The sequence below is a fragment of the Prunus persica genome, chromosome G3 (genome assembly GCF_000346465.2).
Source record: "Prunus persica cultivar Lovell chromosome G3, Prunus_persica_NCBIv2, whole genome shotgun sequence".
In the NCBI taxonomy this organism is placed as follows: domain Eukaryota; kingdom Viridiplantae; phylum Streptophyta; class Magnoliopsida; order Rosales; family Rosaceae; genus Prunus; species Prunus persica.
Genome location: NC_034011.1, coordinates 4,447,094 through 4,468,090, shown reverse-complemented (window position 1 = coordinate 4,468,090; position 20,997 = coordinate 4,447,094). Strand labels below are relative to the sequence as shown.

At 38.0% G+C, this 20,997-nt stretch overlaps 3 protein-coding genes, 1 long non-coding RNA gene and 1 pseudogene across 4 annotated transcripts in view; 2 read left to right on the top strand and 3 right to left on the bottom strand.

The window, feature by feature from the left end:
• Positions 1,451-5,568, bottom strand: LOC18781810 (annotated as a pseudogene).
• Positions 7,279-9,824, bottom strand: LOC18783343. Its single transcript, XM_020559064.1, has 5 exons — positions 9,789-9,824; positions 9,109-9,190; positions 8,811-8,913; positions 7,897-8,045; positions 7,279-7,731 (listed from the first exon to the last, which is right to left on the bottom strand). The coding sequence occupies exons 3-5, from the start codon at positions 8,908-8,910 to the stop codon at positions 7,654-7,656; spliced, it is 327 nt and encodes a 108-aa protein (XP_020414653.1). The 5' UTR covers positions 8,911-8,913; positions 9,109-9,190; positions 9,789-9,824; the 3' UTR covers positions 7,279-7,653.
• LOC18782966 (ankyrin repeat-containing protein ITN1) lies at positions 11,971-15,068 on the top strand. Its single transcript, XM_007216637.2, has 3 exons — positions 11,971-12,841; positions 12,956-13,371; positions 13,712-15,068. Exons 1-3 carry the CDS (start codon positions 12,391-12,393, stop codon positions 14,819-14,821), a joined length of 1,977 nt encoding a protein of 658 aa, XP_007216699.1. The 5' UTR covers positions 11,971-12,390; the 3' UTR covers positions 14,822-15,068.
• Positions 18,298-20,997, top strand: part of LOC18784205 (ankyrin repeat-containing protein At2g01680) — a 3,187-nt gene continuing 487 nt past the window's right edge. Inside the window, exons 1-3 of the mRNA XM_007216257.2 lie at positions 18,298-18,922; positions 19,048-19,463; positions 19,844-20,997. The exon at positions 19,844-20,997 is cut by the window's right edge and continues 487 nt beyond it. Of these exons, the coding sequence (XP_007216319.1) occupies positions 18,598-18,922; positions 19,048-19,463; positions 19,844-20,997 (1,895 nt within the window). The 5' untranslated portion in view covers positions 18,298-18,597. The remainder of the gene's footprint in view (positions 18,923-19,047; positions 19,464-19,843) is intronic.
• Positions 19,345-20,997, bottom strand: part of LOC109948319 — a 2,972-nt gene continuing 1,319 nt past the window's right edge. Inside the window, exon 3 of the long non-coding RNA XR_002270968.1 lies at positions 19,345-19,446. This is a non-coding gene — a long non-coding RNA (uncharacterized LOC109948319). The remainder of the gene's footprint in view (positions 19,447-20,997) is intronic.

The window sequence follows — 20,997 nt, the reverse complement described above, 5'->3', positions numbered from 1 at the left end:
GCAACGTGAGAATATTTGTGAGTGGACTTTGTTTTCAATCATATGCATGGTTTTATTGATGAAAGATTTTCGCATAATGTTTTAATGGTTTATTGAATATATTATATTCATGAGTTGAAATTGATGTTTGTATAGCGCTTTGGCAATATATTGTGGGTTTGGCATATTTGGGTATCGAGAGTATATTTTATAAGGATTTTGGGGAAGTATATATATATATTCTCTATAGGCGAGATACTTGGGTTGTTGAAGTGTGTTGTGGAAGAACTTGAATATGAGGGGTTGTTGAGAGAAATTGTATGATTACACTATGTAAGTACCTTTCCCAGTTATTAGACTTTCCACACGCGGCGTTGGATGTTCTGGCGTGTGGGAATAATAGGATATCCGTCTCACATGAGGCGTTGGATGTTCCGGCGTATGGAAAGACGCTGTATAGTGCTTAGGGTCATCACCCATGGCGTTGGATGTTCCGGTGTGTGATGATCCAGTCTGCGCGCGTAGGACATAGTTTGGGAGCTTTGGAGTTTCGTCCCCCGGTTGGACCGCTCATCCCTAGACGCAGGATAACACCTGAAAATCTTGCGGACTAGTCAAACGATCCCCTAGTTGGATTGTTTCCCCGATACCTAGGTAGTGTGATGAGTATATTGTATAGCTATGTATAGTTATATATATACAGTCCCCTTCTATTGAGGGATCCCTCAAATAATTTTATTTGAGGGACGCCCTTTAGAGTACCCTACAATTCTTTTCCCAATAATCCAAACCATCTATTTTTTAGGTATTCATTCATAGATCATCCTTACAAAAAATTAGACAAATCGGAAACCGTTTCGACATCCAATTGTGTCTTACAAAATCAATGAACACGGTGCTTTAAGAAAAGTACTAAAATTTCAATAACTCAATTGAGTGGTCACATGATATCGGATTCAAGTGATTTTTTGTAGAGATGATCTTTGAATGAGTATCTACAAAATAGACGGTTTGGATTAGTGAAATACAATCCGGAGTGGGGCCTACAAGAGGTGTCCCTCAAATAAGCTTATTTGAGGGATCCCTCAATGAAAGCTCTCTGTATATATATATATTTATTTATATGTATATCTATAGTTGGGAGAGTGAAGAAATTAGAGTTTTCAGTGGGTTGGCAGGAGTTGCAAAATTGTGAGAATGGGGTTTATGAAGGAGATGACTTGTGTTTTAAGGAATTTTAAATGAATTATGTTTTGAGTAATTATGTAATGAATTGTGAACCTATATGTCTTGAGCATTATTTTTACACGGTGGGGTTACTATATTGTTTTAAATGTAAATCTTGTTTTGTCCACTCACATGCCTTCTGTTTTGCGCCCCCCAGCCAGTAGTCGCTCCAGGAAGCGTGCAAGTGGTGTACGAGACTCGAATTGTGAACTTTTCTAGTTAGGATTTGAGTAATTTCTTCCACTCAATTGTTCTTATAATCCAAATTCAGTAGAAGGGCACTATCGAGCTTGTCCAGCCTATTTGTAGCAGCAATAACAGTGACACCAACTCTTGCATGCAAACCTAATTTTAACAGTATTGATCAAGTCAAAGATACAATAGCAAAATAATGATTGCTTTAAGTGAGCATCCTGGCTAATATAGAACCTACTGTGGATCCAATAATTTAGAATTGTTACTAACCATCCAATTCAACAAGCAGATGACTTATAACCCTATCTGAAACTGAATCACTTTCCTTCCCACGAATACCAGCAAGACCGTCAATTTCATCAAAGAATATGATTGCTGGGGCATTAGCCCTTGCCCTTGCAAACAGGGATTTCACAGCCTTCTCAGAGTCACCAACCCATTTGCTAAAAAGTTCTGGACCCTTCACAGCAAGGAAATTCAGCCGTGCTTCAGAAGCTACAGCACGAGCCATAAGGGTTTTGCTGCATCCAGGAGGACCAAACATCAGAACCCCTGTTGGAGGCTCAAGCCCTATCCGCTTTAATCCCTTCTGGTGTTTTTGAGGCCATATTACAGCTTTCTTTAACTGAGCCAATAAAGAGAAAGTGGGACCTAAACTTTAATTAAACTAGTTTAGGGATACTGGATCTTTGGTACACAACATAGACTGAACAAAAATGACTGCCTGTAAACATGGAAGTATTGACCCTACCTCTCGCATGGCACTGGGCCCCACTCTCATCCTGGCCTTTTCAAAATCTTCAAAAGCCACTTTTAAGACACATTCTTCTTCTATGCCATTCAGAAAATTTTGCATTTGTTCCCTTTACATGCACAGATATCTCTGAAGAAAAATCCAAACGTGAGATACATGAAGATGTGGAATCTGAGTAATCCCTTGATAAGTGTGTTGTATCTTTTGAGCAAACAGGTAGTATTAGACCATTAGAAATACCTGCATGAGAAATATATGTTTGGTGCAAATCATCATGAGAGTATTTAGATTTGAAATGACGCTCAACACAATTGAAGGCTGCCCCCGTACAAAGGGCAGCTAGATCAGCTCCTACGAAACCATGTGTATCATTAAGAAGATCTTGGACTTGCTCATCTGAAAGAGAGTGCTCCATGGCACCGACCAGATCACCAAGTATCTCCAAACGTTGGTTGGGAGATGGCACACCTGAATGTCAATTTTCAAAATAAAGATATTATTGACAAATATCTGAAAAAAGAAAACATGTTCTGCATACCAGTATAAATAAATTGATAGTGTAACAAAATAAACATGCTCTGCATACCAGCACTACGAAATCAGCACTACGAAAAACTTCATATTACCTATTTCAATTTCCCTGTCAAATCTTCCAGGTCGTCTGAGTGCAGGATCAATGCTATCAAGCGTGTTGGCAGCAGCAATTACAACTAATCCTCAATGTCATCAGTGTATTAACTATTCTTTTAGATAGCTCTTCACCTCCATCTTTCCTTGCAGTTGCAATAGCATCAATCTCATCAATGAATACCTGTGGACACAATCCATTAGAGAAAACGAAGTGAAGATATGTGATACTGAATCAACTAGTCTCTCAAAGGCAAAATCTGGGTAATATAATCAAATTAATTAAACAACGTTCCACAAAATATTTATTCACTCTTATAAAATGATACAGCTATAAGGTCTTTCGTATAGGAGAGCACCTTTTCCAGTATTTCGTCACATTTTCGAAGCATAAGGCAGGATTTGATTCAGTTTTATTAGGCAATTTTATTAGGTTTTGATATACAAAATTAATCAGGGTAGTCTTCACTACATCCCACAAAAAAGGACCCCAAGTTCATGCAATTTTCAGCGTAGTCCATTCCCTAGTATTGTCTCTAGAATTTGCACTTTACACAATGGATTAACAATCTTAATTTCAAGCTTTCTGTAAACTCTGATAATTTCCAAAAATTCCAGGGAAAACCTGTGCCATAATTATTTGAGACATTTAATGAGCTATCTACAGAGATCGCATCAGGGTTCACAATGACTAAAAGCCTGGTCCAGTATCAATAGTGCACATGAAAAGGATTAACACAGTTTTGCCTGTGGAATCAAAGTACATAATTGTATATTTGCCTTTACCACCACATGCATCTAAGTTCTAACCAGAAAATGAACCCTTCCAATAAAAGGCTAGAAAACTGAAATAGAGAATAAACCTAACCACAGAAGGTGCAGCTTGCCTAGCTGAGTCGAAAACTTCAATCAAATCTTGCTCACTTTCAGATACATTGACAGAGAAAAATTTGATGCCAGAATCACAGGCACATAATCGAGCCAAAGAAGTCTTTCCAGTACCAGGCGGACCATGAAGAACCACTCCCCTTATAGGTCCAGAACCATGGCTATTTAAAAAAGATATGCATGAATTAGTGTAATAAAGAACGACCATAACTTATGAACACATCAAAACCATATGTTTCCACCACCAAGTGAACAAGTTAAATGGTATAATCCTGTAAGACAAGAGGCACATTTTTTATATTTTCCAAAGATCGGCCATATTTCCTATATACAAATTATTTAATGTATGCATCGGACGACATTGTAATGCCTTATTATTTGGTAATTTAGATTGAATCACATGCAAATTTCGGGTACACTCTTGAGAAACAATAATGTTTCATATGATGACGTACCTTGATGAAATTATGATTTCCTTCAAAACTGCAAATTCTTTAGAAAGACCGCCCAATCTTGAAATGTTATCTCCTGTAGATAGATTATTGGCTGGGTTTGATGGCAAATGAAAACATACTGTCATCCCATAAAACCTCTTCAATATCAAAAGAATCAACACATGACTCATTGGGAATGGTTACATTTCCTACTGACTCATTGGGGCTGGTATCAGAAACACTTAGCTTTGATTGATTCAATGGTGTCTTAGGGGATGCATGCATTCCATTTTCAGAACGATAGCAAGATTTTTCAGAAGAAAAGTTGGCAGAGGTATTGTTCATAATCAATCTATTGTTAGAAAACTAACTCCTTGCAGTCGTATACCGAGAGGCAATCAACTTTAGTGCTACGTGCTTTTCTTGTATCACACAAAAGACCAGCTTGGGAATGATTTTGTACAGAGTGGATGAATATGACCCTGCCTGATGGAGGACAACCCATTGTATTTGAAATATTTGAAGACAATAGCACTCCGTTCTTTGTAACCTGAGATAAAGGCATCAGTAAAAGTAAAGAAAAGGTTCTAGGGTAAAAATGCAGACCCCAATTGTTGTGACACAATAATTTACTCCAATGAATCAACCATTACAATTCCAGACTCCAAACTCCCCAAGGCAACAAAAAACGTATTTATTTTTAATCAGCAAACAAATTGCCATATGGAACATCCTTTTACAAAAACAAGTTCATATATGGAACATCATTTGGGTATTTACTGTTTAGAGTTTAGACGCACACTAATGCCATATGTTTTAAGCTTTAATGCCTGGTAATTCATCCGCTGAGCGCATTTTTTTCTGGTTCTTAGAAAAACCATTTGTCACAATTGCCATATCAAATAAAGGGATCAAAAAAAGTAACCCAGTTGCCATTCAAACCTTAGAAGAAGGAAAAATCGTTGCAAGAGCAAAGTAGTTCCCTGCGTCATCGGTTAACTGCCCACAAGAATCAACCCCAAAACATCTAGCACATTCATCTGCTAGTGAGCTGAGAGGAAATCCATCTGAAAATCTACTCTTCAAACAAGGAAGAGACACCTAAGAAAACATGACACAGTTAAACCAACAACAACAAAAGAAACTAGCTTTGGGTTTTTTTTTTTACAAAGAGAACATGAAAAAAGTGGAAACTTACCGATACAATGGATCCTGGAGTGAAGGAAGAGGCAACCATGGAAGGCTCTGAAAGCCAAATTTTACGGCTTTTGGGGTCGTCCTGAACATCAGTGACTCGGCCAATGAAAGCAGAGTTCCCAATCAGACATGGGAATTTAACCGAAGCTAGTTTAAGAGAGTCTGCAAAACTCTCTTCAGTATCTTCAAAATCAAGTGACCCAGGTGAAGAAAACTTGTTAACATCAACTTTGTCTTTGAATGCTTTTTTCCCTTTGTAGAAGGCATCTGTAAATACAACACTAACAAGGTGGGTGTTTTGGTATGGGCTCCCTGCTATGACTATGAGAAACAAATGGTTTCAGTTGACACAGAAAACAGAGTAAGCAACAGAGAAACAGAGAGGGAACAGGGTGACAAGAATGCGAGAGGCGCGAAGCACGCTGGAGACGGTTAAACCCGAAGCCGTCCAAGTGTGGGCTACTTATGGAAAACGCGTTGACGTGAAGCTCTATTAGGTATTGCTGGTGAATCCCTATTGGGCTTTTCTGGGTCCGATAGAGATTGGGCTTCTTTTCTTTTCTCTTTAACCCATTTGGTCATAAATTCAAATTTTTATCTTCCAAACAGTAATTATTTGGGATTTGTCTGGACTCAAACCAATTTTTCCCGCAACCCGACTCAAATTTTAAGTCTGTAATTTTATTAAATTGCTTAAGAATGGCTTAAGTCTATTTTTTTTTTCATAGATAACTTTTTTTCATTTAATCTTTTTAACTAACTTCATAATTTAATCTTTTGAACAATTTGACTTAAAAAAATTGAAATTCCATAAATATAATTTTACTTGAGAAATAGGTGGGTATTTATAAATTTTGGAGTGAGTTTTGGGGTTGGATATGATTTAGATTAATTTCAAATATTATATTTAACTGTTGGATTTAAATTTCAGGCGTTGGATCTTTTTTTTTTACCTTTAAAATAGTTTTGATTTGATATGGATAGTTGATTTGGTTTACTATTGGAATAATAATAACAAAAATTAAAATAAAAAAAGTTATGCAAACCAGCTCTTGACACCATTCACGACAGCTTCTGCAGCATCAGGAACGCACGCCCCATTGTTACCTCCTTGCACAATGGCCTGTATCATGGTTGTGTGGGGTCCACCAAAAAAAATTCTAGTTTAGGCAATAGCTGGACTAGTATTTGGTCCCAAGTTTGGGTTTTCCCAAATTTTAACCCCTTACTTTTCTTGGATTTGGAGAAGAATTGGGCTAAAATTTGCTATTTTTTGGATTTGGCTTGATGGGTGAGCGATGGCCTAATAAGAGGTTATAAGGAGGGCTTATTAGACGGTCGATTTTGAACCTCTCAATATAGTCCCCTCATTATAGAAGCTCCCTTTTTTTTGTTAATACAAAAAGGGGAGAGGGGTTCTTATCATACACACACTGTCACGGTGTCACGGAGTTCAAACATGAAGCCACTGATTTGCAAGTCAAGACTCTTTCCAGTAAGCTAGACCTTGTTCGCTAGAAACTGCCTCCTTTTTTTTGTTAATACAAAAGGGGGAGAGGGGTTCTTATCATACACACACTGTCACGGTGTCACGGAGTTCAAACATGAAGCCACTAATTTGCAAGTCAAGACTCTTTCCAGTAAGCTAGACCTTGTTCGCTAGAAACTCCCTTCTTTCTTATTTGTTGAGTACTCAAAAAAAGGTCAATGATATGGAGTCAACATGAGAGTGGTCAAAAGAAAAGGCTCATTGGAAGGAGAAAAGGCTACAATTGCAAGCTCAACCCCAAAAGTGTGCAAAGCTCACACAAGAAGAGCCCCCACCGGCGTTTGGAGCATTTGACTTGTAAATTACTTCTCGAGTATTTTGGCAATTGCAGTTGAGCTTGTGATGGTTGGAGGGGGATCCAAAAACTTGTATTCATAGAAGGCTGTAGAACAATTGTTGCCCATGCATTTATAACTTAAATAATGTATTTTTCTAAGTTAGTATGTACTGTTTATTATTTGAGTAAAGACATTTTGAAATAATGTATGTTGAAAACAGATAATGGGTTTAACAAACCACGAAACGCTTGAGGCTTCAATACCTTCATATTTTGTAGGCTTCCTAAACCATTTGCTACGAGTTTCAACAATTTGACACCAAAGACACAGCAAGGGCTGGTGAAATTACCAAGGTAGATTGCTCAATAAGCTTTCTCATGAAACTTTAAATATGGGCGAAGAAAGACTAGAATATCTTGACCGCACAAACTCTCTTCTTTCACAGCTCCATGCATAAAGTGTCTGCCAGTAACATCTTGCAGCAGACAAAATCTTCGTGTAGATGACACACCACTCCTAATCTAACTAGGATTTGACCGCTTGGGCTCGAGGCCTCCAGAGTCCCAGTCTATACTTGTGGGTGTATTTTAAGATCAGCTTCCTCTGCAAACGGGAAATCAGATATCAGCTTTCTAAACAATGTCTGTATGAAGTAATCAAATTATTGTCATCATGAAATGAACCACAAAGACAGAAACTTTAATGTGTTAATGTCCAGCAGGCGTGTGTGTGTCTGTTGAGTAAGTGATAAACTCAGAGATTGATTACGTGTTTGCAAGGGATGCCAAGTTTCTTAAGCTTGAGAGTGCGAGTGACAAGCAGCTTTTGGAAATCACCAATCTCAGATTCAAGCTTGGACACATGGGATTCCACACCATTGCCAATTCCATTCAGAAACTCTGGTATTCCAACCTTCACTGCAAGAAAAACAACCACACAAACCCAATTTTTAGGTTTCCCACTGAACCTATTGTTCAGAAGTTTATCTCTTCTAAGTTTTCTAACAAAACCTCCATTTCATTTAAATAAATAAAAAGGGTTGTTACTTTGACACTTAGACTGGCCCATTTTAGCCTACTACACAAAATTAATCACTTTCAATTCCCTTCAACATTCTCAATCTTTTAGTAAGAGGATGAGAATAAAGCCAAATTTCTTGATTGCAAAGAAAAGGTACAAAAGAGAACCCAAACCGGATGTTTAGTAGTCGAGAGAAAAATTATTCATTAAATAGATAGTTACATCAACAAGAAACATGAACTTACAAAGCCCAAGATTTCACTTGCCATTCTTTATGTCCCCAACTTTCTCAGCAACCATACAGGCGAGGCAACATAAGCATACCAAACCACATTGGGCCATTCTTCATTATTGTTTTTGGAGAAGTGATCAATAAAGCCTCTCACTTCTATCAAAACCTAAATATAGAGCACTACAAAAACCCAAACTTTATGATCTCATTTCTTTTCTCTTCTTCAATTTTTCAGCATACAAACAAAACCTCTAATGCCACCTAGCTACTTAGCCACATAGACACTGTATCATTTAAATTTGAAGAAATGCAAATCACTAAATTCATGAAACCCAGAAATTTTATTCTCTATCATTTGCTTGGGAACCAAAGAAATGTTGAAGGATCAACAAATACGTATCAAAACCCTAAAAGCAAAATCTTTGCTTACCTAGGTATGGGTTTGATTTGGTGGAGAATTTGGCAGACCCGGTTGTTGAATATGGTTCCAAAATAGCTCTTGTGCTGAATAATATTTGCCTCCATGCCATCTTCTGTTGAATAGAAATGTTCAAATTAACAAACACACGCACATATAGAAGAATTGAACACATACACACGCATAAACCCTGAATTCAGCTCACTGAAAATCTAAAAACCTTGCAAACAGAGCAATGGAAGAGACTGAACTGACACTGTGTCACTCAGAGAAGGAAATCTTAGAAAATGAGATAAAGCTCAAAACTTACCCGATTACCTGAAGGAGGGCAGCTGAAAAGATCGGTTGAGACTGACTCTGTACGTGAGACTTCGGAGAGGGCTTGGTTACAGGAGAGTAGGGGTGGGCATCGGGACCGGAAAACCGGAAAACCGAACCGAACCGGTGGAAAAAAACCGGAAAAAAAACCGGTTGACCAAAAAAGTCAACAAACCGGACCGGAACCGGACCGAACCGGTTCCAACCGGTTCCGGTTCCGGTTTTACATCTCTCCGCACCGGACCGGACCGAACCGGACCGGTCATATATTTTATATTTATATTTTTACAAAATTTTAAAATCTAATGCCATATTTTAACTTTTATAATCACTAATTTTCCAAGTTCAACTTCAAAAATTTTCTAAATGTATGAATTGGATTATTTGTTCATTTTTAAGCTAAAAAAATAAGTTATTTATTATAAATTTTTTATTAAAAAAATTTAAATTTTTTTTTTTTTTTAAAAAAAATAAAAAAAAATAAAAAATTAATAATCCGGTTCAAAACCGGAACCGGTCAGAACCGGACCGGAACCGGTTAGAACCGGACCGGCCGGTTTTTGAAATTTTTTTTGCTTAAACCGGACCGAACCGGACCGATTAAATAGTACCGGTTTCGGTTCCGGTTTGAAGTGAGAACCGGACCGAACCGGACCGCGCCCACCCCTACAGGAGAGGAACGGGAGGTTGGGCGGGATGCGGTATGGGCTAGTGTTTGTTCCGCTAAAGTGGGCTATGGAAAAGCACTAAAATTGGCCCATGAAAAGCCTCGTTTTCATTAGAAGCCTACTTTATTTTTTTTTTTTCTCCATCACAGTTTGGTATGTATGATATATTATTTTTGTATATATATTAAACTGTGATTCGAATGAAAGATAAATGAGTCTTCATATACGCCCTAAACACCGTACTCCAAATTTTCCCAAATCTGTCTTCATACTCGATTTTTGTCCTTCATACCTAATCCATTAGGGTTGAAGTCCCAAGAACACCCTAATCGGTGGGGATGCAATAGAAAAAACGTGTGGAGAAGCACTAGGTATTTTGTAAGAAGTTACTTTCAAGTATTTATTTTTTCCAGGAAACACTATAACTTATAATAAAAGCACATATGAACAAAAGTGGCTTTTTAAAGAGTGCTACTATTTCCATCCTCGTGTCCTATTTCCCCACCCACCTAATCCTTAAAATTTTAAAGACAAATTTACCACTATATAAAATGACTTCTAGAAACTAAAATAAATTCTTCTATTTGTGGCCTTTTTTTTATCATTTCCTTGGACTCTTCATCTTATGTTTCTGCAATATCCTAAAAAAAGGAAGCGCTCTTTTGAAACTATAAAAGAAGTAAAAATTGGAATATTGCAGAGTGGGGATGTTGGTGATCATTATCCATATGTCGGCTTCTTTTGAAATTTATGTAAATTAAAAGGGATTTAATTTGGGCAGATAATGTTAAAGCAAAATTCGATTAGGTGAAAACAAATTGATGGGTTTTACAAATGGCTTGGAGGGATGGTGCTGATGAGAGAGGAGAGGAAGAGGTTGGGGTTGACTTGGAGAAGAGGGTTGGATTAACTTTTTTTTTCATTTAATTTATAAAGGGTGTTTTAGAAATAATGGTGGGTGGAAATATAGAATTTTGTTTTTTCAAATTTACAATGTAAATGGGAAGATAAGATGGGTAGAGAAATACAATATAAGAGATGGAAGTAGAAGCACCCCTTTTAAATCAAACGGTCCTCAATGTCTTATCTTTTTGTCTTGGGCTTCTACAAAGAGACAAGGGATACGAAGGGGACATGTTAAATGATAGATAGCAAAATCACCGCTTTCAAGTCCACATTCGAACCCCTTTCACTTGTTACTTTTTTTGTTACAAGACCTTTCACTTCTTACTTGATCGGTGGTGACTGTTGTAACTTGTAATAAGTACATTTTTTAGTCTAGTAAAATCAAAGTTTTCGTTAAACTAAACTCTTTGTTTTTTTAAGAAGCTTGTAACTGAAGTAGTTACTCGAGTCTTCGATTACTTACTCCTCCCTAATATTATTTATTTTTCCCTAAATTGTTACTTTAATTAAGTTGACTAAACTTTGGCTATGTTTTTTCCAGAACCCCCAAGTCAAGAGACTCAACTCAAGTTACTTCTAAATCAAATCCATGGTTTGACAATTTAGAGCTTTTGCTTACACAACTACGAAATGCCTTCTTGGTTTGGCTCATTTGCAACGCTAACTGAGTATCTTCTTTCTCCATTCTGCGAATGTACACGGCCACATTATTGTAAATAATAGAAAACAGCATGCAATTTCTTCTCAAATGTATTGACATATCATATCCTTTTGGGGGGTGGTAGGGTTACTTAACTTTTTCTTTGATGAAGTAGACATGGGAGTATCTAATGGTTGAAGTAGTATTTAGTGCTCTCTCTGTCTCCTGTCTCTCGTCTCTTGTGTGTTTCTTTTTCTAATACTTAACGCGGTTTTGTGATTAATATGCTTTAATTGGGGCCCCAAGTGTCTGTCATTCTCTAGAAGCCCCATTTTCATCAGCTTCATTTTCCTCCCATTTGCTGCAAATCATTTTTCCATCACTGAAATTGCAGTGAACATGGAAGGGATGACAATGTGGCACACGTAACCAATTACATCATAATATCATATCCAAACCAACAACTCCCATTGAGCTTATGGCTTCTTTTTGGAAAATACTTGCTTCCTTACCCTCGAAGTAGGAATTGTTACTTTCTTTCCTGCCAATACAGTTTGATTTGTGTACAGAAATTTTTCGTTCTGTACTTTTGATGAATTATTTTATATATATATATATATATGCATCAAGTTGTGATTTGCAGAAAAAATGAATGTCTCCGTTCTTCTAAGGAAGGAGGGGCAAGCAGTGACCCTTCTTTTTTGGGTTTTTTTTTCCTTTCTTGTCTTATGCAAATTTTAAAGTTTTGCAAGTATTGTTTATCTCGACTCTTGTCAACATGAATTTTCTTTGAAGATGCTGAGAACTTTATTTATGAACACAATCCTTTGAGATACATTTAAAAAGTCAAGCCATCCAACCACGTGCGCCCCCCCTCACACTTAAGCATTTACTTGTTTGTCTACCTTTATCAATTTCTCTGCCTTTCCCACTTGTAGCAAAATTTCAGGGTGCCTTCCAATTCTTTCCTATATATGGTTGTTTGGAAATTAGTTGTGTACTCATCTTCCTCTTTACTAAAAAAAACAAAAAAAGAAGGTAAACCTTTTGAACGTTTACAATGGATACAAGGCTTGTAGAGGCAGTGAAGAGAAATGATATACCCACATTTATTAGCTTGGTGGAAAAGTATGACGGAATTCTTGAGCAAAGAGAAGCTGATACTTGCAACACACCATTACACCTTGTGTCAAAATTTGGACACCATTCCATGGTGTCTGCAATTGTCAAGTCACGGCCTGATATGGTTGCTGCTGAGAATAAGGACCTGGAAACTCCAGTCCACGAAGCTTGTCGAATAGGGAATGCAGAGGTCTTAAAGCTGTTACTTGAGGCCAATGCTGGGGCAGCTACTAAGCTTAACAGTGAAAAGAAGAGTGCACTTTTCTTGGCTTGCAGCTATGGCCATGTTGATGTGGTGAATCTCCTACTGAATGAGCCCGGGATGCTAGGTTTGGCGGAAGATGGGCTTGAAACTTGTATCTGTGTGGCTCTGTCTGGTGGACACATAGGTAAGTAGTAAAATTCTCTCATTCAAATTGACATGTAAATTTGCGTTTTAGTTAACTTTTCAGTCAATCCACGTACTTTCTACATGTTTAATGAAATCAGTATTGCTGGTGCAGATGTTGTTGGAGAGTTGCTAAGAGTGTGTCCTGACCTTGCTTCTGCAATTGATGAGAATGGTAATTCACCATTGCACTATGCATCTAGCAAAGGGCATAGGGAGATGACCTGGATGCTCCTAAGGCTTGATCCAAAACTTGCTCAGCAATACAATAACAATGGTCACACACCATTGCACTTGGCAGCAATAAACTACAGAGCTTCAGTCATTGAAGGATTTGTCTTGATGGCTCCAGCATCTTTTCAATTTGTCACAAAAGATGGAGAGACAGTATTTCACTTGGCTGTGAAATATGGTCAATATGCTGCTTTAGTTTTCCTTATCCTTGTCTGCAATGGGATGAATCTCTTTAATTGTCGAGATCGTTTTGGTAATACCATCTTACATCTTGCAGTTTCTGGAGCACAGAATCAGGTGAGATATGAATTTGCATTAAACAATGGTGATTGGTTTCTGACCAGGAATATAGAACATGAACTGCTGGAACTAATTTAAATTTTGTGCCATTGAGAGTCCATGATTCAGGAACCTCTCTTAGTCTTACTTGCATCTTGTAGTCTCTTCATGGACTTTTGTGTTTCTGCGGTCTTGTCCCCTCTTCGTTATATGTTTAGATTTGTTTAAAATTATCACAAAAACAAAGATCGAAATATCATTCGCAACTTATGTTCTACAAGTATAGACAAAATCATTTATCATATTTTTCATGGATGTTCAAGGATGGATTTTAACTGTATATTCACGTTTGTTCCAGATAGCAGAGTACATAATCAACAAAACAAGAGTGGAGATTAATTCTCGCAACTGTGAAGGACTCACAGCACTTGACATTCTCGTCCAGGCCAAGGACAGTGTAGAAAATCGGTGTCTTGAAGCCTTGTTCGTGAAAGCAGGAGGTAAAAGGAGCATTGAGTTGTTATCACATTCAGGAAAAGTAGATAGAGTCAGTGCTCAATCAGTGTCAATCCTTGAGAAGGTGCCAAAAAGAGCCAAATTTGTTAAAGAGCATGAATTGCAGGTTTCCATTATAAATGAAATAGTTCATCCTGCATCCAAGACCCCATCTAGTTTTTCATCACCCCTATCTAGAAAGTCATCTAGTTTGCCATCACCCCAATCTAGCAGATCTTCACCTATGCTTCCATCACCACAATCTAGGAACTCATCGCCTTGGCATGACATACGGGGGGGACTTCACTATCAACCACAAACGCCAGAGTCCCCATTGCCAACTGTTGTGAGACAACAAAAGAACCCTAGTGAGATTTTCTATGACCCCAAAAGGAAGCAGCATAAGACATATAGAGAGGCACTACAAAATGCCAGGAACACTATAACACTTGTTGCAAGTTTGATTGCAACAGTTACTTTTGCTGCTGGTATCAGCCCCCCTGGTGGTGTCGATCAGGAGGATGGGAAGTCAGTGGCAGGAAGAACAACAGCTTTCAAGGTCTTTGCAATAAGCAATTATGTTGCGCTGTTCACGTCGCTCTCGATAGTTGTTGTTCTTGTCAGTATCATCCCATATCGAAGAAAGCCATTGATAAGACTATTGGTGGTTGCTCACAAGATCATGTGGGTAGCTGTGGCATTCATGGCAACAAGTTATGTTGCAGCAACATGGGTGATCATGCCACATAGTTTAGAAAAAGAATGGGTGCTTGTAGCTTTACTGGCTGTAAGCATTGGCACTCTGGGAACAGTTTTTATTGGTCTAGGTCTAATGCTGGTTGATCATTGGCTGCGGAAGCGAAAGTGGAGAAAAGGAAGAAGAGAAGCAGGGGAGGCTAATGAAGACGCCGAAATGGGAAGCCAAAACTCAGACGTGGAGAGCTCCTACACTCTGGGATACCACTCATACTGATTGTTTCCTCCTCCGGAAGGATTGCTATGAATATCTGGTTCTCAAGTAAGATATACTTGATTATAGTAACATGAACAGGTGTGAATCATGTGATATATTTAATTTCCGTATTTTGTATTTGAACTATTGGTTGTAACTTGTAGTGAGGCCGAGGCCTAGTGTGTGAATAACTGATAGTCATAGTATAAAATGTTGGCATCAGTTGGATTGTTCTTGTACAGTGTTCTTTCTTCCTATGTTAAGCTTATCTTTAGCCGTTCTTTCTTTTCTTTAGTTGAAAATGAAAATAAGATTAATTCTCAGTTAAGTTTGAGTTGACCTAGGATGTTGCTGGGAAAAGAATTCATACACTGTGATCTTAAGTCCCCCTCAAGGTCCTCCTTTATATATACAATTGTTGTGCTAGATGATTTCATGCTTCTGTTGACAACAATATACAAAGCTTTAAGACCGGCAGAGTTCGAATGGCAGGACAAGGCAGGAAAATAAAAATTAAATTCAGGACGAGTGCACAAATGGTAGATACTTATGTTACTGAATTAGAGAATCATGATTATGAACACGAGAGATGGAAGAAGTCATTTATAGATCACTCTAGAACATATTCTTATACACCTTTTCATCCATGTAATTTAATGCAATTTAATATCAATTAGTGTTTAAGTTTCCCAACAGAACAAAAACTGTTTTGCAATGAGACAGCAAACCCATAAAATGACTGTGGCTAAGATTAAGATGTTAAAGTTGGTGAATGGAAATAGAAAAAGATGGATGACATCTACCCCACATTCACAGTAAGAACCTGATTCTCACATTGCTCTCCCCTGAATAAACACAAAACAAAAAAAATCAAATAAATAAAGGTAAAAGAATTCATCAATGTCAAGTTTGTCCTGAGTCTTGTTGCTCATGATCACGATTGACAAGCCTAAACAAGTCAAGTTGGGAATTGCTCAAGTCTGGCTCACCTGCGTTTATATATTGTTCATTGAACAGTTAATTCAAGGTTTACGAGGTTGCACCATTAATTAAGAACTGAAATGAGACTCAAATGAAGTTTCCCAGCTGCATTCGGTCCCGAATTTGGTTTTCTAGAAACCCCATTTTCTGTTGCTTTTCATTTTTAGTTTTTTTTTTTTTTCCTTCTTTCTTTACTCCATTTGCTGTCAAAGACTCATTTTTTTTGCTTTTTCTTGTAAAGATTTTCTTGCTAAAACGAATTTTCTCTTAAGATTCTGGGACAACTTTATGGACGCAACACTATTATCCTAGGTTTCTTTGTCAACGTTTACCAACTTCTGTGTCCTGCTCTGTACTTGTAGCAAACATTCAAAGCAGCTTCCTTTTTCCTATATCTAGGTGTTTGGAAGTTCCACTTGCACTGAGTTGCTTTCAATGGATTTGTCCAAAAACAAGGAGGCAACAATAGATTTTAGGCTTTTAGAGGCAATTGACAGAAATGACATACCAACATTTATTAGCTTAGTTGAAGAAAATGAATGAATTTTTGAGTAAAGAGAAGCTGATACTTGGAACACACCATTACACCTTGTGACAAAGCTTCGACACCTTCACACGGTGTCTGACATTGTTGAGGTGCCCGCTGATATGGTTGTTTCTGAGATTTCAGTACATGAAGCTTGTCAAACAGGGAATGCCAAGATTGTAAAGCTATTACTGGATGCCAATCCTGGGGTAGCTAGTTAGCTTAACAGGAAAGAGCGGAGTGCACTTTCCTTGGCTTGCAGATACGGACACCTTGAAGTGGTAAAGCTCCAATTGAATGAGCCCGGGAAGCTAGGTTTAGCGAAAGATGGGTTTGATCAAACATGTATCCTTGTGGCTGTGTCCAGTGGACACATAGGCAAGTATAAGAGTTCACTCATGGCAACAGCTTATGTTGCAGCAACATGGGTGATCATGCCACATAGTTTGAAAAAAAAAGTGGTGCTTGTAGCTTCACTGGCTGTAAGAATTGGCACTCTGGGAACTGTTTTTATTGGTCTAGGTCTAATGTTGGTTCATCACATGCTGCGGAAGTCAAAGTGGAGAAAAGGAAGAAGAGAAAGGGAGGAATCGAACTTAGACCTTGAAACAGGAAGCCGAAACTCAGATGTTGAGAGCTCCCAAGATCAGGGATACCACTCATTCTGAATGTTTTCACCTCCCAAAAGATTGAGAAAAAGATAGTGAGGTTTAGGCCTATTGTGTTGATAACAAAAAGTCCTAGTGCAAAACTTTCAAACCTGTTAACTTGATTTTGTTTAGCAAATGTCCTAGCTATTGTTTCATTGAATGAAAATAAGATTATTTTAGAGAATATCAGCTCTTCAAGCCTCAGCCGAATATCAGCATATATCCTGCAAATGCTTTATATGCTTTTCAAGAAAAATATAGTTTTCATATGTATAGATCGAAAGTTGAACTAAAAGGTTGTGAATCCATGAAGCGTGAAATCAGCATAAATTGAGTGCCAGAAACTTGAACATAGATGAAAACGGAAATTCAAGGGTGGTTTTTTCGTTTTTTGTCGGATGGGGTGAAATTTGCATAGACTTGCCATTTCCGACCATGTAAATATGTGGCCACAAGATTGTTCACCTAGCCAATGTGGCTAGGTGGACAGCAATTGCTAAGAGTCAACCAGTGTCCTGCATAGTGAAAATGGATCTATCTAGCCCTACGTCTTTTTTTAAATATTTTTTTTTTGTTGAGTTATTTATACTAATACTCTCTGAGGTTTTCGGTGTTTTCACAAGACCCCTGAAGTTTCAAAAATTATACGAATACCCACAGAGGTTTCAAATTGTTTTCACAAAACCTATTTTCATCGATTGTTCTTCCAAAAATTGATTATTATATAAAAAAATTTCTCCAAATGACAAAGGTAGCCTTTGAGATTAGATTGCACATACATTCATTTAGGTTAATTTTGTCATTTGCATAAGTTTTTTTTATTTTATATATGACATCAATTTTGGGACGAACAAAACAATCAACATAAAGAGGTTTTGTGAAAAGAATTTGAAACTTCAAGGGGTGTTTGTGTAATTTTTGAAACCTCAAAGGGGTATTAGTGTAAATAACTCTTGTTCGTTATTCATTTGATGTAATCTAATCTTAGTAAGGGTTAAATAACTTAAACTTTCCAAAAGACCAAAATGTTGGGCAATAAGGCAGCAAGCTGGATGAGGGTTTAAGAAAAATATAGATAAAGTCTATGCGCAAAGCTAAACAAGTCAAGGCTTTTGGCTCCTACTTTCCATTAATTATCACAATAATATTTGCTTCAAACTTTACGCGGTTGTGTGACTTAGAAAGAAACATGCCATAAATGTCCACACTGAAATGAGACTAACGAAGTTTCCAAATTGGCTACAGCATGCATTGTGGGGTCCCAAAATGTCGTTCTCTATATAAACCCCCATTTCCAACAGCTTATTTTTTCAAAAAAAAATTTTAATAAGAAATTCAGTTCGGTTACTCCCATTTTTCCCATCTGAAATTTTTTTTTTTTAAATGATTGTAAATATTTAAAGAACATTTTCCAAGAAGAATTTTCTCAGAAGATGCAGGGACGACTTAAACGACACCATTTACATCCTTTTATTAGATTGTCAACGTTTACCCACTTCTGTGTCCTGCCCAGTACATGTAGCAAACTTTCAAAGAATCTTCCTTCTGTTTTCCCCCACTGTGTACTTCTTTACAAATATCTCCAGTGGTTAGAGTTCTCAAACAAAGAAAAAAAAAACTAGGAGGTTTTGAAGCTTGCAATGAATTTGTCCCAAAACAAAGAGGCAATTGAGAAAAAGGAAGGAAATCTTGACCAAGGAGAAGATGAGAACAAGGACCTGGAGACTCAAGTGCATGAAGCTTGTCGAACGGGGAATGCTGAGGACTTAAAGCTGTTACTGGATGCCGATCCTGAGGTAGCTAGCAAGCTTAACACTAAAGACAAGAGTGCACTTTCCTTGGCTTGCAGCCATGGCCACCTTGATATGGTGAAGCTCTTGCTCAATGAGCCTGGGATGCTTGGTTCAGGCAAAGATGGATTTGATCAAACATGTATCCATGTGGCTGTTTCTGGTGGGCAAATAGGTAAGTAGCAAAGTTCTCTCTTACAAACTTAATTGTATTTTTAAAATTAAAAAAACCCAATTTCTTAATTTGCTTTAGCCTAATTTTGGTTTCTCTGTATAATGAAGTAAGTGTTTCTGGTGCAGACGTTGTTAAAGAGTTGCTCGGAGTGTGTCCTGACCTTGCTCGTATGGTTGACGAGAATGGAAATTCGCCGTTACACTACGCAGCCAGCAAAGGACACAGAGAGATAACCTGGATGCTCTTGAGGCTTGATCCAAAACTTGCTGAGCAACACAATAACAATGGTCACACACCACTGCACTTGGCAGCAATAAATTACAAAGTTTCAGTCCTTCAAATGTTTGTGTCCATGGCTAAACCATCTTTCCAAATTGTCACAAAAGCCGGAGAGATGGTATTTCACTTGGCTGTGAGATATGGCCGATATGATGCCTTGGTGTACTTGACCCATGTCTGCAACGATATCGAGTTCTTTGATTGTCGAGATATTTATGGCAACACCATCTTACATCTTGCAGTTTCTGAAGCACAACATAAGGTCAGATATGCATCCAAATCCTTATAGACTTTCTTGCATCGCAAGCTATTACATATACTAGTTACAACCACATAACCTTACAAGTCATATACAAATGAATAACGACTTCAACAAAAGAACTCGTAGTTTATGAAAAGTGCTGTCTCTGCCATGCCAGTCTTTTGATTTTAATGTTTGTGTGGTCTTTTCCCTTGGTAATATTTTGGAAATGATGTATGGTTCCATCCAATACTAAGTTTTGAATTTGTTGGAGAAACAAAGATCTAAGTGGCGTGTGCCTCCTGTTCTTTACAAGTATAGACAGCAAAATTCTTGCATCAGATTTGTTATGCCTGTCCGAACATGGCTTTCAACTAACTTGATATTTTCTCTTGTCCCAGATAGCTGAGTACCTAATCAGCAAAAAAAAAGTGGCACTTAATTCTCGGAACAATAAAGGAATCACAGCACTTGACATCCTCAATGAGGCCAAGGACAGTGTAGAAAATCGGCGTCTTGGAGCTATGCTCGTAAAGTCAGGAGGTGAAACGAGGATTGAGCTGTTATCTCATTCACCAAAAGTAGAAACAGCCAGTGCTCAGTCAGTGGTACTTGAAAACATGCAGAAAAGAGCTCAATTTGTTAAAGAGCATGAATTGCAGTTAGCCATTATAAATGAAGTAGCTTCCCCTGCATCCAAGACCCCATCTAGTTTATCACCACCCAAGTCTAGAAAGCCATCTAATTTGCCATCACCTCAATCTAGCAAGTCATCGCCTAAGCTGCCATCTCCGCAATCTAGCAAGTCATCACCTAAGCTGCCATCTCCACAATCTAGCAAGTCATCACCTCAACATCAAGTTGGGGAGGGATTTGATTTTGAAACACAAAATGCAGAGCCCTTGTTGCCAACCATTGTGAGGCAACACAAGCATCCTAGCAAGAGGCACCAGACCGAACTGAGTCAGATTTTCTACAACCCGCGAAGGAAACATCATAAGGTATATACAGAGGCACTACAAAATGCCAGGAACACTATAACACTAGTTGCCATTTTGATTGCAACGGTTACTTTTGCTGCTGGTATCAGCCCCCCTGGTGGTGTCTATCAGGAAGGACCAATGAAAGGGAAGTCAATTGCAGGTAGAACAACTGCTTATAAGGTCTTTGCAATAAGCAATTATGTTGCATTGTTCACATCACTGGCAATAGTCGTTGTTTTAGTAAGTATCATCCCGTATCGGAGAAAGCCATTGATAAGCCTAATGGCGTATGCTCACAAGGTCATGTGGGTAGCTGTGGCATTCATGGCGACAGCTTATGTTGCAGCAACATGGGTGATCATGCCGCATAGTCAGAAGAAAGAAGTCGTGCTTGTAGCTTTATTGGCTGTGAGCATTGGCACTCTCGGAACAATTTTTATTGGTCTAGGTGTAATGCTAGTTGATCATTGGTTGCGGAAGTCGAAGTGGAGAAAAGGAAGAAGAGAAAGAGGGTTGGCTATTGAGGATCCTGAAATGGGAAGCCCAAACTCAGATGTTGAGAGCACCTACAA

Bases quoted from the DNA above. Each gene is read 5' to 3' on its own strand.
- LOC18783343 (XM_020559064.1), bottom strand. From the start codon at position 8,910: ATGGCATGGAGGCAAATATTATTCAGCACAAGAGCTATTTTGGAACCA. The intron at 8,046-8,810 runs GTAAGCAAAGAT...TTTTTCTTGCAG, and splicing joins CAAATCAAACCCATACCTAG to TGAAGGTTGGAATACCAGAG. The intron at 7,732-7,896 runs GTAATCAATCTC...TCCCGTTTGCAG, and splicing joins TTGGCATCCCTTGCAAACAC to AGGAAGCTGATCTTAAAATA.
- LOC18782966 (XM_007216637.2), top strand. From the start codon at position 12,391: ATGGATACAAGGCTTGTAGAGGCAGTGAAGAGAAATGATATACCCACA. The intron at 12,842-12,955 runs GTAAGTAGTAAA...TTGCTGGTGCAG, and splicing joins TCTGTCTGGTGGACACATAG to ATGTTGTTGGAGAGTTGCTA. The intron at 13,372-13,711 runs GTGAGATATGAA...CGTTTGTTCCAG, and splicing joins TTTCTGGAGCACAGAATCAG to ATAGCAGAGTACATAATCAA.